This window comes from Heterodontus francisci, unplaced genomic scaffold (assembly GCF_036365525.1).
Source record: "Heterodontus francisci isolate sHetFra1 unplaced genomic scaffold, sHetFra1.hap1 HAP1_SCAFFOLD_70_2, whole genome shotgun sequence".
NCBI classification, from domain to species: Eukaryota; Metazoa; Chordata; class Chondrichthyes; order Heterodontiformes; family Heterodontidae; genus Heterodontus; species Heterodontus francisci.
Genome location: NW_027141156.1, coordinates 1302861 through 1316892, shown reverse-complemented (window position 1 = coordinate 1316892; position 14032 = coordinate 1302861). Strand labels below are relative to the sequence as shown.

The window sequence follows — 14032 nt, the reverse complement described above, 5'->3', positions numbered from 1 at the left end:
ACCTTTCAGCAGAGTGCTGGTGGATTGTGTGGGACATCTGCTGAAGACAATACTGCACTATCAGTATCTTCTCACCATTATGGATGTGGTGACCCGATTCCCAGAGGCTATTCACCTGATGAACTATCTCTGCCAAGGCAGTGGTGGAGGGGCTAACCCAATTCTTTATCCGATATGGGCTGCCTGCTGAGATCCAGTCGGATCAGGGCACACATTTTATGTCCAGTATTTTTGAAAAGGTCATGGGTAATCTGGAGCACCGCATCCTCACAGCTCCAGCGACCCGGGTTCGATTCTGGGTACTGCCTGTGCGGAGTTTGTAAGTTCTCCCTGTGACTGCGTGGGTTTTCACCAGGTGCTCCGGTTTCCTCCCACAGCCAAAGACTTGCAGGCTGATCGGTAAATTGGGCATTAGAAATTGTCACTAGTATAGGTTGGTGGTAGGGGAGTTGGGGGATGGTGGGGATGTGGTAGGAATACGGGATTAATGTAGGATTAGTATAAATGGGTGGTTGATATCGGCACAGACACGGTGGACCGAAGGGTCTGTTTCAGTGCTGCATCTCTAAATAAATAAAATAAGTAAATAAATAAAATCGTCAGCCTACCATCCACAGTCACAAGGGGCTTTGGAGCGGTACCACCAGACCCTAAAGACAATGATCAGGCCATATTGCTATGAATAACCCCATGACTGGGACAAAGAGCTGGGTTTTCTCCTGTTGGTTTTTTTTTTTAGATTAGAGATACAGCACTGAAACAGGCCCTTCGGCCCACCGAGTCTGTGCCGAACATCAACCACCCATTTATACTAATCCTACACTAATCCCATATTCCTATCAAACATCCCCACCTGTCTCTATATTTCCCTACCACCTACCTATACTAGTGACAATTTTTTTTTTTTATAATGGCCAATTTACCTATCCACCTGCAAGTCTTTTGGCTTGTGGGAGGAAACCGGAGCACCCGGAGAAAACCCACGCAGACACAGGGAGAACTTGCAAACTCCACACAGGCAGTACCCGGAAACGAACCCGGGTCCCTGGAGCTGTGAGGCTGCGGTGCTAACCACTGCGCCACTGTGCCGGGACTTATCCAATGGTTCCACTGGCTTTAGGCTCTTTGAATTAGTTTATGGACACGAGGTGAGAGGTCCTCTTAAACTAATCAAGGAGAAGTTTTTGGGACACAGGGATGAGTCTTCCATGTTAGACTACATTTCCATGGTCTGGGAGCGGCCCGCGAGAGCCTGTGCAATGGCTCAGGAACACCTAAAGACCTCCCAGACGGCTATGTAATGGTAAGCAGACAGAAATGCCCAGGTTAGAACATTTCAGCCCAGAGACCGTGTATTGTTACTAGATTCAATGCACGAGGAACCCCTTAAAGCCCAGTTCAGTAGTCCATATCGAGTGGCAAAAGGAAGAGTCAGGTAAATTATTTAATTGACACCCCAGACCAAAGGAAAAAAAGTAAATGCTGTGAAGGGGACAGACAAGCACAGATCTGTCAGACAGGCAGGAGGGAAGGATCGAAAAGGACAGGTTAGAGGAGGTCCAGGAGGATTCCCAACTGGAACCCCCTACTCTCCGAAAGGCCAACCCTGAAATGTTAGATAAATCAGACCCTATGCTCTCCTTAAATGCAGGTCAAAGAGGCACCCTAAAAAGGCATTTACAGAAACGTGCAAGGACAAGGAAAGGTCCCCAAAAGGCATGTCAATGGTGAGGGAAATGCCTCACCCAGTCGAAGTGCCGCTGGAGAGTGCAACGAAAGCTGGACAGACACCTGCGAGAAGTAATGTCGCAGAGGACATAGGGTAGGTAAAACAAAATGATCCTCCCCATAGTAAAGGGAAAAGTGAAGGGAAAATACAATCAAGTAAACAGCACTTGTGTACCTCACCAGAAAGCTAAAAGTAAGGTCAATGTGGATCTACCCACTTTAGAACTCAATGATCAGGTTCCAAACCCAAAGCTAATCAAGCACAACAATTTCAAAGCAGAACTCAGCAAGAACAAAGGCCCAGAGGAAATCTCGGACACCTCACAGGGGATAAAAAAAGCACAATGTATTGCACACTGCCGGTTTCGGGAGAAATATTATCAAGGTGCAGGAACCTGAGTACAAAGAACAAAAGAACAAAGAACAGTACAGCAGAGAACAGGCCATTCGGCCCTCCAAGCCTGCGCTGATTTGGTGCCTGCCTAAACTAAAGCCTTCTGCACTTCCGGGGTCTCTATCCCTGTATTCCCATCCTATTCATGTATTTGTCAAGCTACCTGTTCAACATCATTATTGTACCTGCTTCCACCACCTCCACCAGCAACAAGTTCCAGGCGCTCACCACCCTCTGTGTAAAGAACTTGCCTCGCACATCCCATCTAAATTTTGCTCCTCGAACCTTAAACCTATATCCCCTAGTAACTAACACTTCCACCCTGGGAAAAGGTTTCTGACCATCCACTCTGTCCACGCTGCTTACAACTTTGTAAACCTCCATCATGTCGCCCCTCCACCTTCGTCGTTCCAATGAAAACAGTCAGAGTTTATCCAACCTCTCCTCATAGCTAATGCCTTCCAGACCAGGCAACATCCTGCTAAACCTCTTCTGTACCCTCTCCAAAGCCTCCACATCCTTCTGCTAGTGTGGCGACCGGAATTGCACACAATATTTTAAGTGTGGCCTAAGTAAAGTTCTGTACAGCTGCAGCATGACTTACCTATTTTTATACTCTATGCCCGACCGATGAAGGCAAGTATGCCATATGCCTTCTTGACTACCTTATCCACCTGCGTTGCCACTTTCAGTGACCTGTGGACCTGTACGACCAGATCTCTCTGCCTGTCAATATTCCTAAGGTTTCTGCCAATTACTGTATACTTCCCACCTGCATTAGATCTTCCAAAATGCATTACCTCACATTTGTCTGGATTAAACTCCATCTGCCATTTCTCCGCCCAAGTCTCCAACCGATCTATATCCTACTGTATCCTCTGAAAATCCTCATCACTGTCCGCAACTACACCAACCGTTGTGTCATCCGCAAACTTACTAATCAGATCAGCTTCATTTTCCTCCAAATCATTTATATAGACTACAAATAGCAATGGTCCCAGCCCTGATCCCTGCGAAACACCAATAGTCACACCCCTCCATTCAGAAAAGCACCCTTCCACTGCTACCCTCTGTCTTCTATGACCAAGCCAGTTCTGTATCCATCTTGCGAGCTCCCTTCTGATCCCGTGTGACTTTACCTTTTGTACCAGTCTGTCATGAGGGACCTTGTCAAAGGCTTTACTGAAGTCCATATAGATAACTTCCTCTGACCTTCCTTCATTCATCATCTTTGTCACTTCCTCAAAAAACTCAATCAAATTAGAGAGACGCGACCTTCCCTTCACAAAACCATGCTGCCCCTTGCTAATAAGTCCATTTGTTTCCAAATGGGAGTAAATCCTGTCCCGAAGAATGCTCTCTGATAATTTCCCTACCACTGACGTAAGCCTCACCGGTTTATAATTTCCTGGAATATCCTTGCTACCCTTCTTAAACGAAGGAACAACATTGGCTATTTTCCAGTCCTCTGGGATCTCACCTGCAGCCAATGAGCATACAAAGGTTTCTGTCAAGGCCCCAGCAATTTCTTCCCTTGCCTCCCTCAATATTCTGGAGTAGATCCCATCAGGCCCTGGGGTCCTATCTATCTTAATGCTTTGCAAGACACCCAACACCTCATCCTTTTTGATAATGAGATGACTGAGACTATCTACAGTCCCTTCCCTCGGCTCGTCATTCACCAAGGCCATCTCCTTGGTGAATACTGATGCAAAGTCCTCATTTAGTACCTCGCCCATTTCCTCTCTGTCCTTGAGTGGGTCAACCCTTTCCCTGGTTACCCTCTTGCTCTTTATATACGTGCGAAAAGCCTTTGGATTTTCCTTAATCCTGTTTGCCAATGACTTCTCATAACCCCTTTTAGCCCTCCTGACTCCTTGCTTAAGTTCCTTCCTACTGTCTTTATATTCCTCAAGGGATCCGTCTGTTCCTAGCCTTCCAGCCCTTACGAATGCTTTCTTTTTATTTTGGCGAGGCTCACAATATCCCGCGTTATCCAATGTTCCCGAAACTTGCCAAACTTATCCTTCTTGCTCACAGGAACATGCTGGTCCTGGATTCTAATCAACTGATGTTTGAAAGAGTCCCACATGTCAGATGATGGTTGAGCCTGAAATAGCCGACCCCAATCTAAATTCTTCAGTTCCTGTCTAATATTGTTATAATTAGCCTTCCCCCAATTTAGCAACTTCACCCGAGGACTACTCTTATCCTTATCCACCAGTACCTTAAAACTTATGGAATTACGGTCACTGTTCCCGAAATGCTCCCCTACTGAAACTTCGACGACCTGACCGGGCTCATTCCCCAAGACCAGGTCCAGAATGGCCCCATCGCTAGTTGGACTATCTACGTATTGTTTCAAGAAGCCCTCCTGGATGCTCCTTACAAATTCTGCTCCATCTAAGCTCCTGGCACGAAGTGAGTCCCAGTCAATATAGGGGAAGTTAATATCACCCACCACTACAACACTGTTACCTTTACATCTTTCCAAAATCTGTCTACATATCTGCTCCTCCACCTCCCACTCGCTGTTGGGAGGTCTGTAGTAAACCCCCAACATCGTGACTTCACTTTCCCTATCCCTGAGCTTCACCCATATTGCCTCGCTGCATGACCCCTCCGAGGTGTCCTCCCGCAGTACAGCTGTGATATTCTCCTTAACCAGTAATGCATCTCCCCCACCCCTTTTACATCCCCCTCTAGCCCGCCTGAAGCTTCTAGATCCTGGAACATTTAGCTGCCAATCCTGTCCTTCCCTCAACCAAGTCTCTGTGAGAGCAACATCATAGTTCCAAGTCCTAATCTAAGCTCTAAGTTCATCTGTCTTACCTGTTATACTTCTCGCATCGAAACAAATGCACTTCAGACAACCAGTCCCGCTGTGCTCCGCAACATCTCCCTGCCTGTTCTTCCTCTTAGTCTTACTGGCCTTATTTGCTAGTCCCCCCTCATCTATTTCACTGGCTGTCCTACTGCTCTGGTTCCCACCCCCCGTCACACTAGTTTAAACCCTCCCGAGTGACGCTAGCAAACCTCGCAGCCAGGATTTGTGTGCCCCTCCAGTTTAGATGCAACCAGTCCTTCTTGTACAGGTCCCATCTGTCCCTGAAGAGATCCCAATGGTCCAGATATCTGAAACCCTCCCTTCTAAACCAGCTGTTTAGTCACGTGTTTAGCTGCAGTATCTTCCTATTTCTAGCCTCACTGGCACGTGGCACAGGGAGTAATCAAGAGATTACAACCCCAGAGGTCCTGACTTTTATCTTTCTCCCTAACTCCCTAAACTCCCCCTGCAGGACCTCATCACTCTTCCTGCCTATGTCATTGGTACCGATGTGTACCACAACCTCCGGCTGTTCACCCTCCCCCTTCAGAATGCCCCCTGTCCGTTCACAGACATTCTTGACCCTGCCACCAGGGAGGCAACATACCATCCTGGAGTCTCTTTCACGTCCACAGAAGCACCTATCTGTGTCCCTGACGACAGAGTCCACTAAAACTTCATTAGAGGAGAGAAAAGAAAAACAATGTAATCGCTGATGCATTGTCCAGTGTCGAACCCGACACATAACCATCCCAGACAAAACCCCAAAATAATTAAATCAGTAGAGCTGTAACAGATAATGTCAGCTGCAGTAATTCTAAGATTTATGTGTGAATTTGAGAAATTATTATTTGAGAATGCATGTGTGTTTCTTTCTTTTTCTTCCCACAATTCTGTAATGAAATGTTCCCATTATCACATTTCTTTCCATGTGCTGCGGCGGTGTCAAGATAACACAATATGCCAAATGGGGAATTTTAATTCATCGATTGGAAATTTACACGAAACTTTTAATAGAAAACATCCGACAGTTAACCTTCAAAAAACTGTCAGCCAAGATAACCACCGCAATTGGCATCTGAAACACCTTTTCACATTCCAAGGCCTACAACAGGAGACACATGTCTGATGAGCCTGGACCTATATCATTGGCTTGCTATAGTGATTGAATTACCTAAGATTACATTCATTAACACGGCATACATGGCTACCCTGACACATTGACTTTGAAAGAGCAAACTCCTCCAAGTATAAATACTGGTATCCTGAGCCCTGGGGAGATAGAAGTTTCTAAACTTGAATCTCATTAAAAGGGTCCAGAGAATACACTGAGGCAGTCATGAGACCTTCCGTCCATCTCTGTGAAAGCTGGGAGATTGCCCTGGACAAAGACAGACAAGCCAATGATTCAAACTGTGCAGAGGCAGAAGGGCTGTGTCCCCCTCTCTCTCTCCACCTAACATCACAAGTTTGAAAACCATATGCGACTGTGGGCCCCTCAAGCCGACAGATTGCTACAGACAGAGTAACCAGGGGAAGAAAGCCACCTACAAGTTTGCCTCAAAGAAAACCCTGAGCAATGTGGACCAGCCACAAACTGCACTTCGACAAGCCAAAGACTTCAAGATTATAACTTCAGCTGGAAGACTACGGAATCGTCCAACATCACAGAATGAGTTTTTAAAAATGTATTCTGGATTCACATCCAACCACAAATTTACTTCTCACTCTGTAATCTATTTGTGTGTGTGTGATTCTCGTGTGAGTGTGTGCATAACTGTGTGTTCTGTTTTTTTATGATTTTATTTAGATCGGGTTTATATTGTTAAGTATAATATACTCACCTCTTTCATGTTTAAACTCAAGAGAACTTGTCCAATTGGTTTCTTCATTATCACACCAAAGGTAAAATGTAAAACACTCACTGAGACGTTAAGCATATTCACTGTTTATAAAGGAAAAACACTGTTGCAGACAAATAAAGAAGATCCACTGTGACCCCTCATCACCTGGCCATAACAATTGGCCGGGCTGGGGATGGAGAGAATATGGGAATGAACTCAGCTCATCTTTAAATAGATACCAGAGGTTGTAAACTTCCTGGTTCAGCCTGAAACAGCGGCTATCGAGGGGGATGCAGATCATGGACAGGGAATGGAGTTTGTGACAGAAACTGAAGATAATGGTTTCAGTCTTCTCACGATTTAAATGACAAGAACACTAAATCAGTGAAATATGGTTTATGAATCAAATAGTTGGATACAGAGACTTACCAGGGACACCAATAGTAGCGAGGATGGGATAGTAAATAAATTGAATCATCTTCAGAGCATAAGCGATCCGCCGTTCCAATGTTATCCAATAATAATCGGCAGTGAGCCAGTAAAACCAATCGGATAAACTCCTGTCCATTGTTGTATCATTCCAATCTATTGTTCTCCGATTCTGACCAATTGCTGTAATATTCCAATCTATTGTTCTCCGATTCTGATCCATTGTTGTAACATTCCAATCTACTGTTCAGATTCTGATCTCTCCTCTCCCTCTCTCTGCCGCCTCGGATCCCTTTTGGTGCCGGAGCTGATGCTCCCACTGACACTTTCGGAAAACACATTGAAAGGAGTCCTGTATTAAGAGGAGAGGGAAACCCTCCAGTGACACAATTAGGGTCCATGGAGACTGACACTAATTGCAGTCACTGAACAAACTGGTTCAGTTAACTACTTTCAATTCAACACTTTTTGTACCACAATAAAGTGGAACATTTACCCAGTCTGGATGGGAATTATGAGAGTTACTGAGGGAAGGAATGGTGGAAATGACAGAGGCACTGGACAGAATATTTCAGTCCTCCTTGGATATGGGAGTGATGCCAGAGGTCTGGAGGATTGTCAATGTGATACCCTGTTTAAAAAGAGAGAAGTTGGGTAAACCCTGTAAGTAAGGTGGTTGGAAACTTCTACAGGTCATAACCCAGCACAAAAATATTTCTTGGTGGTAAAACACGGGTTAATAAATGAAATACAGCACGGATAGCTTAATGGAATATAATTCCTGATAATCTTGATCAAGTTCGTTGAGGACGTAACTGTGAGTCTTTCATGTAATATAATCATAGAAAGTTTAAGATACAGAAAGAGGCCACTTGGCCCATTGTGTCTGCACCGGCCGCAAAATGATACACCTATTCTAATCCCACCTTCCAGCATTTGATCCATAGCCCTGCAGATAATGACACTTGAGGTGAACATCCAGATTCCTTTTCACTGAGTGGAGGGATTCTGCTTCAACTATCCTTTCAAGCAGTAAGTTCTAGACCCTCACAATAAACAAGGGATGCAGTACTGAACCCTGTGGAACGCCACTGTCAACAGTCCTCCGGTCAGTAAAATACCCGTCAACAACTACCCTTGAATAAAAACAAGAAATGCTGGAAATACTCAGCAGGTCTGGCAGCATCTGTGGAGATAGAAGCAGAGTTAATGTAACAGGTCAGTGACCCTTCATCACTGACCTGAAACGTTAGCTCTGCTTCTCCCTCCACAGATGCTGACAGATCTGCCGAGTATTTCCAGCATTTCTTGTTTTTACTTCAGATTTCCAGCTTCCGCAGTATTTTGCTTTTATTATAACAATTACTCGTTGTTTCCTGCCACTGAGCCAATTTTGTATTTTTGAATGAACAAGTTTCTCCTCAACTCCCCGCTAATCCTTCGACCAAGCACTTTAAGTCACTGCCCCCTAGTCACTGATCTCTCTGCTGAGGTGAATAGACTCTTCACCTCCACTCTATCCAGCCCGCCAAAATCATATCCATTTCAATCAGATCTCCATTCAGCATTCTCTGTTCCAAGTAAAACAACCCCAGCCTATCTAATCTTTCTTCATAGCTGCATTTTCCAGGCCTGGCAAGCATCCTTGCAAATCTCCTCTGTCGCCTGTCTAGTGCAATTACATCCTTTGTGTAATGAGGTGACCAGAACTGCACACAGTACTCAGGTTGTGGCCTAACCAATGATGTATACAGTTCCAGCATAACCTCCCTGCTCTTGTATTATATACTTCAGCTAATAAAGGAAAGAATTCCATATGCCTTCTTAACCACCTTATCTAACTGACGTGCTACCTTCAGGACATCAGTGAACATTGACTCCAAGGTCCCTCACTTCTTCTACATTTCTCAGTATTTTCCGATTGATCGTCTATCTGTTTGCCATGTCTGACCTCCTCAATTGCATCGTCTCAAACTTAACCAGGTTGAATTCCATTTGACACGTTTCTGCCATCAATATCTTCCTGCAGCCTACAGCTATCCTCCTCGCTATCTACTGCACGGCCAATCTGTGTACCATCTGCACACATCTTGATCATGCCCCCTACCTTTACGTTAAAATCGTTAATAAAGACTGAAAAAAGCATGGGATCCAGTACTGAGTCCTGTGGAATGCTACTGCAAACAGACCTCAAGTTAGTAAAACACACGTCAACAATCACCCTTTGTTTCCTGCCACGGAGCCAATTTTGTATCCAGCTTACTGCATTTTCCTGGATTCCATGGGATTTTTTTTAACGAGTATGCCACATGGGACCTTGTCAAAATCCTTGCCAAAATCCATGTCGACCACATCAACTGCACTACCCTCATCTATCATCCTTGCTACTTCGTCGAAAAATTCAATCAAGTTAGTCAAACAATATCTTCCCTTGTCAAATCCATGCTGACTGTCCTTGATTGACCTGAGCCTTTCTAAGTTACAGTTTATCCTGTCTCTCAGAATATATTCCAATAATTTGCCCACAACTGAGGTTACACTGACTGGCCTGCAATTATTCGGTCTATCCTTTGCTCCCTTTTCAAAGAGGTACAATGTTAACAGTTCACCAATCTTCTAGCACTACACCTGTATCCAGTGAGGACTGGAAAATGATGATCAGACCCTCTGCTATTTCCTCTCTCACTTCTTTTGACAGCCTGGAATACATTTCAACTGGCCCTGGTGATTTATCAACTTTCAAGGATGCTAATCCCATTAATACTTCATCTCTCCCGATGGAGATCACATCCAATAAGTCACACTCCTCCTCCTTAACCACAATATCTGAATCTACAACCGCTTTTGTTAAGACAGAAACAAAGTAATCAGAAGGGACCATACCAACATCTTCCGCCCCTTATCATGTTTATCCACTTATGGATATAGATTTTCAAAAGGCCTGTGATCAAATGACATTTTATAGACTTGTTGTGACACGGATTAATGTGACAGTGATAGTGTGGATATGACACTGACTCTGGGACAGAAAGCAGAGAGAAGTGTTGAAGGGTCATTGTACAGACCGGAGGTGGAGGGGAGTATACAGTGCTGTTTCTCAGGATTCGATTCACTCCGCGTGATATCAAGAAACGACTGAAGGCACAGGATACTGCAAAGGCTATGGGCCCTGATAATATTTCGGAAATAGAACTGAATACCTGAGCTCCAGAACCTCCGTTCCCCCATCAAGTTGTTCCAGTACAGCAACAACATTGGCATCTACCCTGCAATGTGAAAAATTGCCCAGGTATGTCCTGCACAAAAGGCAGGACAACCCGGCCAATTACCGCCCCATTAGCCTCCTCTCAATCACCAGTAAAGTGATGGAAGGTGTCATCGACAGTGCTATCAAACAGCACTTGAACAAAGAACATAGAACATAGAACAGTACAGCACAGTAAAGGACCTTCGGCCCACGATGTTGTGCAGAACCTTTAACCTACTCTAAGCTCAAACTAACCACCTACCCTTCATTCTACTATCATCCATGTACCTATCCAAGACTCGCTGAAATGTCCCTAATGTATCTGCTTCTACTACCGCCGCTGGCAGTGCATTCCACGCACCCACCACTCTCTGTGTAAAGAACCTACCTCTGACATCTCCCCGAAGCCTTCCTCCAATCACCTTAATATTATGCCCCCTGGTGAAAGACCTTTCCACCCTGGGAAAAAGTCTCTGGCTATCCACTCTATCGATGCCTCTCATCATCTTGTACACCTCTATCAAGTCACCTCTCATCCTTCTTCGCTCCAATGAGGAAAGCCCTAGCTCCCTCAATCTTCCTTCGTAAGACATGCCCTCCAGTCCAGGCAGCATCCTGGTAAATCTTCTCTGCACCCTCTCTAAAGCTTCCACATCCTTCCAATAATGAGGCGACCAGAACTGAACACAATATTCCAAGTGTGGTCGAACCAGGGCCTTATAGAGCTGCAGCATAACCTCGCAGCTCTTAAACTCAATCACCCTGTTAATGAAAGCCAACACACCATACGCCTTCTTAACAACCCTATCAACTTGGGTGGCAACTTTGAGCGATCTATGGACATAGACCCCAAGGTCCCTCTGTTCCTCCACAATACCAAAAATCCTGTCTTTAAGCCTACATTCCGCATTCAAATTCGACCTTCCAAAATGAATCACTTCGCACTTTTCCAGGTTGAACTCCATCTGCCACTTCTCAGCCCAGCTCTGCATCCTGTCAATGCCCCATTGCAACCTACAACAGCCTTCCACACTATCCACAACTCCAGCAACCTTCGTGTCATCGGAAAACTTGCTAACCCAGCCTTCTACTTCCTCATCCAAGTCATTTATCAAGATCACAAAGAGCAGAGGTCCCAGAACAGATCCCTGCGAAACACCACTGGTCACCGAGATCCATGCTGAATACTTGCCATCTACTATTGGCCAGCCAATTTTGTATCCAGACAGCCAACGTTCCCTGTATCCCATGCTGTCCTCACTTTCTGAATGAGCCTACCATGGGAAACCTCATCAAACGCCTAGCTAAAATCCGTATACACCACATCCACTGCTCTTCCTTCATCAATGTGTTTTGTCACATCTTCAAAGAATTCAATAAGGCTTGTGAGGAGTGACCTGCCCCTCACAAAGCCATGCTGACTGACTCTAATCAAACCATGCTTTTCCAAAAAATCTTAAATCCTGTCTCTCACAATCTTCTCCAATAATTTGCCCACTACCGACGTAAGACTGACTGGTCTATAATTCCCAGGGGTGTCTCTATTTCCTTTCTTGATCAAGGAAACAACATTTGCCACCCTCCAATCATCCGGTACGACTCCAGTGGACAGTGAGGATGCAAAGATCATCGCCGAAGGCGCAGCAATCTCTTCCCTCGCTTCCCGTAATATCCTTGGGTATATACCATCTGGCCGCGGGCACTTTTCTGTCCTCATATCATTCATAATTTCCAGCACATCCTCCCTCTTAACCTCAACCTGTTCGAGCATATCAGCCTGTTTCACGCTGTCCTCCCAAACGACAAGGTTCCTCTCATTAGTGAATACTGAAGCAAAGTATTCATTTAGGACCTCTCTTACCTCCTCCGACTCCAGGCACAAGTTCCCACCACGATCCCTGATCGGCCCTACCCTCACTCTGGCCATCCTCTTGTTCCTCACAAAAGTGTAGATTAGATTAGATTAGAGATACAGCACTGAAACAGGCCCTTCGGCCCACCGAGTCTGTGCCGAACATCAACCACCCATTTATACTAATCCTACACTAATCCCACATTCCTACCAAACATCCCCATCTGTCCCTATATTTCCCTACCACCTACCTATACTAGTGACAATTTATAATGGCCAATTTACCTACCAACCTGCAAGTCTTTTGGCTTGTGGGAGGAAACCGGAGCACCCGGAGAAAACCCACGCAGACACAGGGAGAACTTGCAAACTTCACACAGGCAGTGCCCAGAATCGAACCCGGGTCCCTGGAGCTGTGAGGCTGCAGTGCTAACCACTGCGCCACTGTGCCACCCTAGAACGCCTTGGGATTTTCCTTAATCCAACCCGCCAAGATTTTCTCATGTCCCCTTCTCGCTCTCCTAAGTCCATCCTTCAGTCCCTTCCTGGATACCTTGTAACCTTCTAGAGCCCTGTCTGATCCTTGCTTCCTCAACCTTAAGTCAGCTTCCTTCTTCCTCTTGACTAGCTATTCCACATCTCTTGCCATCCAAGGTTCCTTCACCCTACCATCCCTTCCCTGCCTCATCGGGACAAACCTATCCAGCAGTCGCAGCAAGTGCTCCCTAAACAACCTCCACATTTCTGTCGTGCATTTCCCTGAGAACATCTGTTCCCAGTTTATGCTCCCCAGTTCCTGCCTAATAGCATTGTAGTTCCCCCTCCCCCAATTAAATATTTTCCCATCCCGTCTGCTCCTGTCCCTCTCCATGACGATAGTGAAGGTCAGGGAGTTGTGATCACTATCAACGAAATGCTCTCCCACCGAGAGATCTGCCAACTGGCCTGGTTCGTTGCCAAGCACCAAATCCAACATAGATCCCCTCTGGTCGGCCTCTCTACATATTGAGTCAGGAAACCTTCCTCGACACACCTGACAAAAACGGCTCCATCCAAACTATTTGCACTAAGGAGGTTCCAATCAATAGTAGGGAAGTTGAAGTCACCCATGACCACAATCCTGTTACTTCTGCACCTTTCCAAAATCTGCCTCCCATTCTGTTCCTCCGTGTCTCTGTTGCTATTGGGGCGTCTATAGAAAACTCCCAACAAAGTGACTGCTCCTTTCCTGATTCTGACTTCCACCCATAATGACTCAGTAGACAAACCCTCCTCGACGACCTCCCTTTCTGCTGCTGTGATACTATCTCCGATTAGCAATGCCACTCCCCCACCTCTTTTACCTCCCTCCCTATTCCTTTTGAAACATCTAAACCCCGGAACATCCAACATTCATTCCTGCCCCTGTGATATCCAGGTCTCCGTAATGGCCACAACATCGTAGCTCCAAGTACTAATCCATGCTCCAAGTTCATCTGCCTTATTTCTGACACTTCTTGCGTTAAAATAGACTCACTTCAACCCATCTTACTGGCTGCAACTTTGTCGTGTCAATTGTCTAACCTTCCTCACAGGCACTCTGCACACGGTATCTGCCTGTACAACAGCTATCCCATCCACTGATCCATCGCTCCGGTTCCCATCCCCATGCCAAACTAATTTAAACCCTACCGAAGAGCTCTTGCTAACCTCCCGCCCAGGATATTGGTGC

General features: G+C 45.6%; 1 protein-coding gene across 1 annotated transcript in view; it reads right to left on the bottom strand.

Annotated features, from left to right (window-relative positions):
- The window catches only part of LOC137362324 (probable G-protein coupled receptor 139), a gene marked incomplete at its 5' end in the record, with an annotated part of 100060 nt that extends 92663 nt beyond the window's left edge, over positions 1-7397 (bottom strand). The window contains one exon of the mRNA XM_068026736.1: positions 7223-7397. Within this exon, the coding sequence (XP_067882837.1) occupies positions 7223-7397 (175 nt within the window). The remainder of the gene's footprint in view (positions 1-7222) is intronic.
- Positions 7398-14032: the final 6635 nt, after the last annotated feature.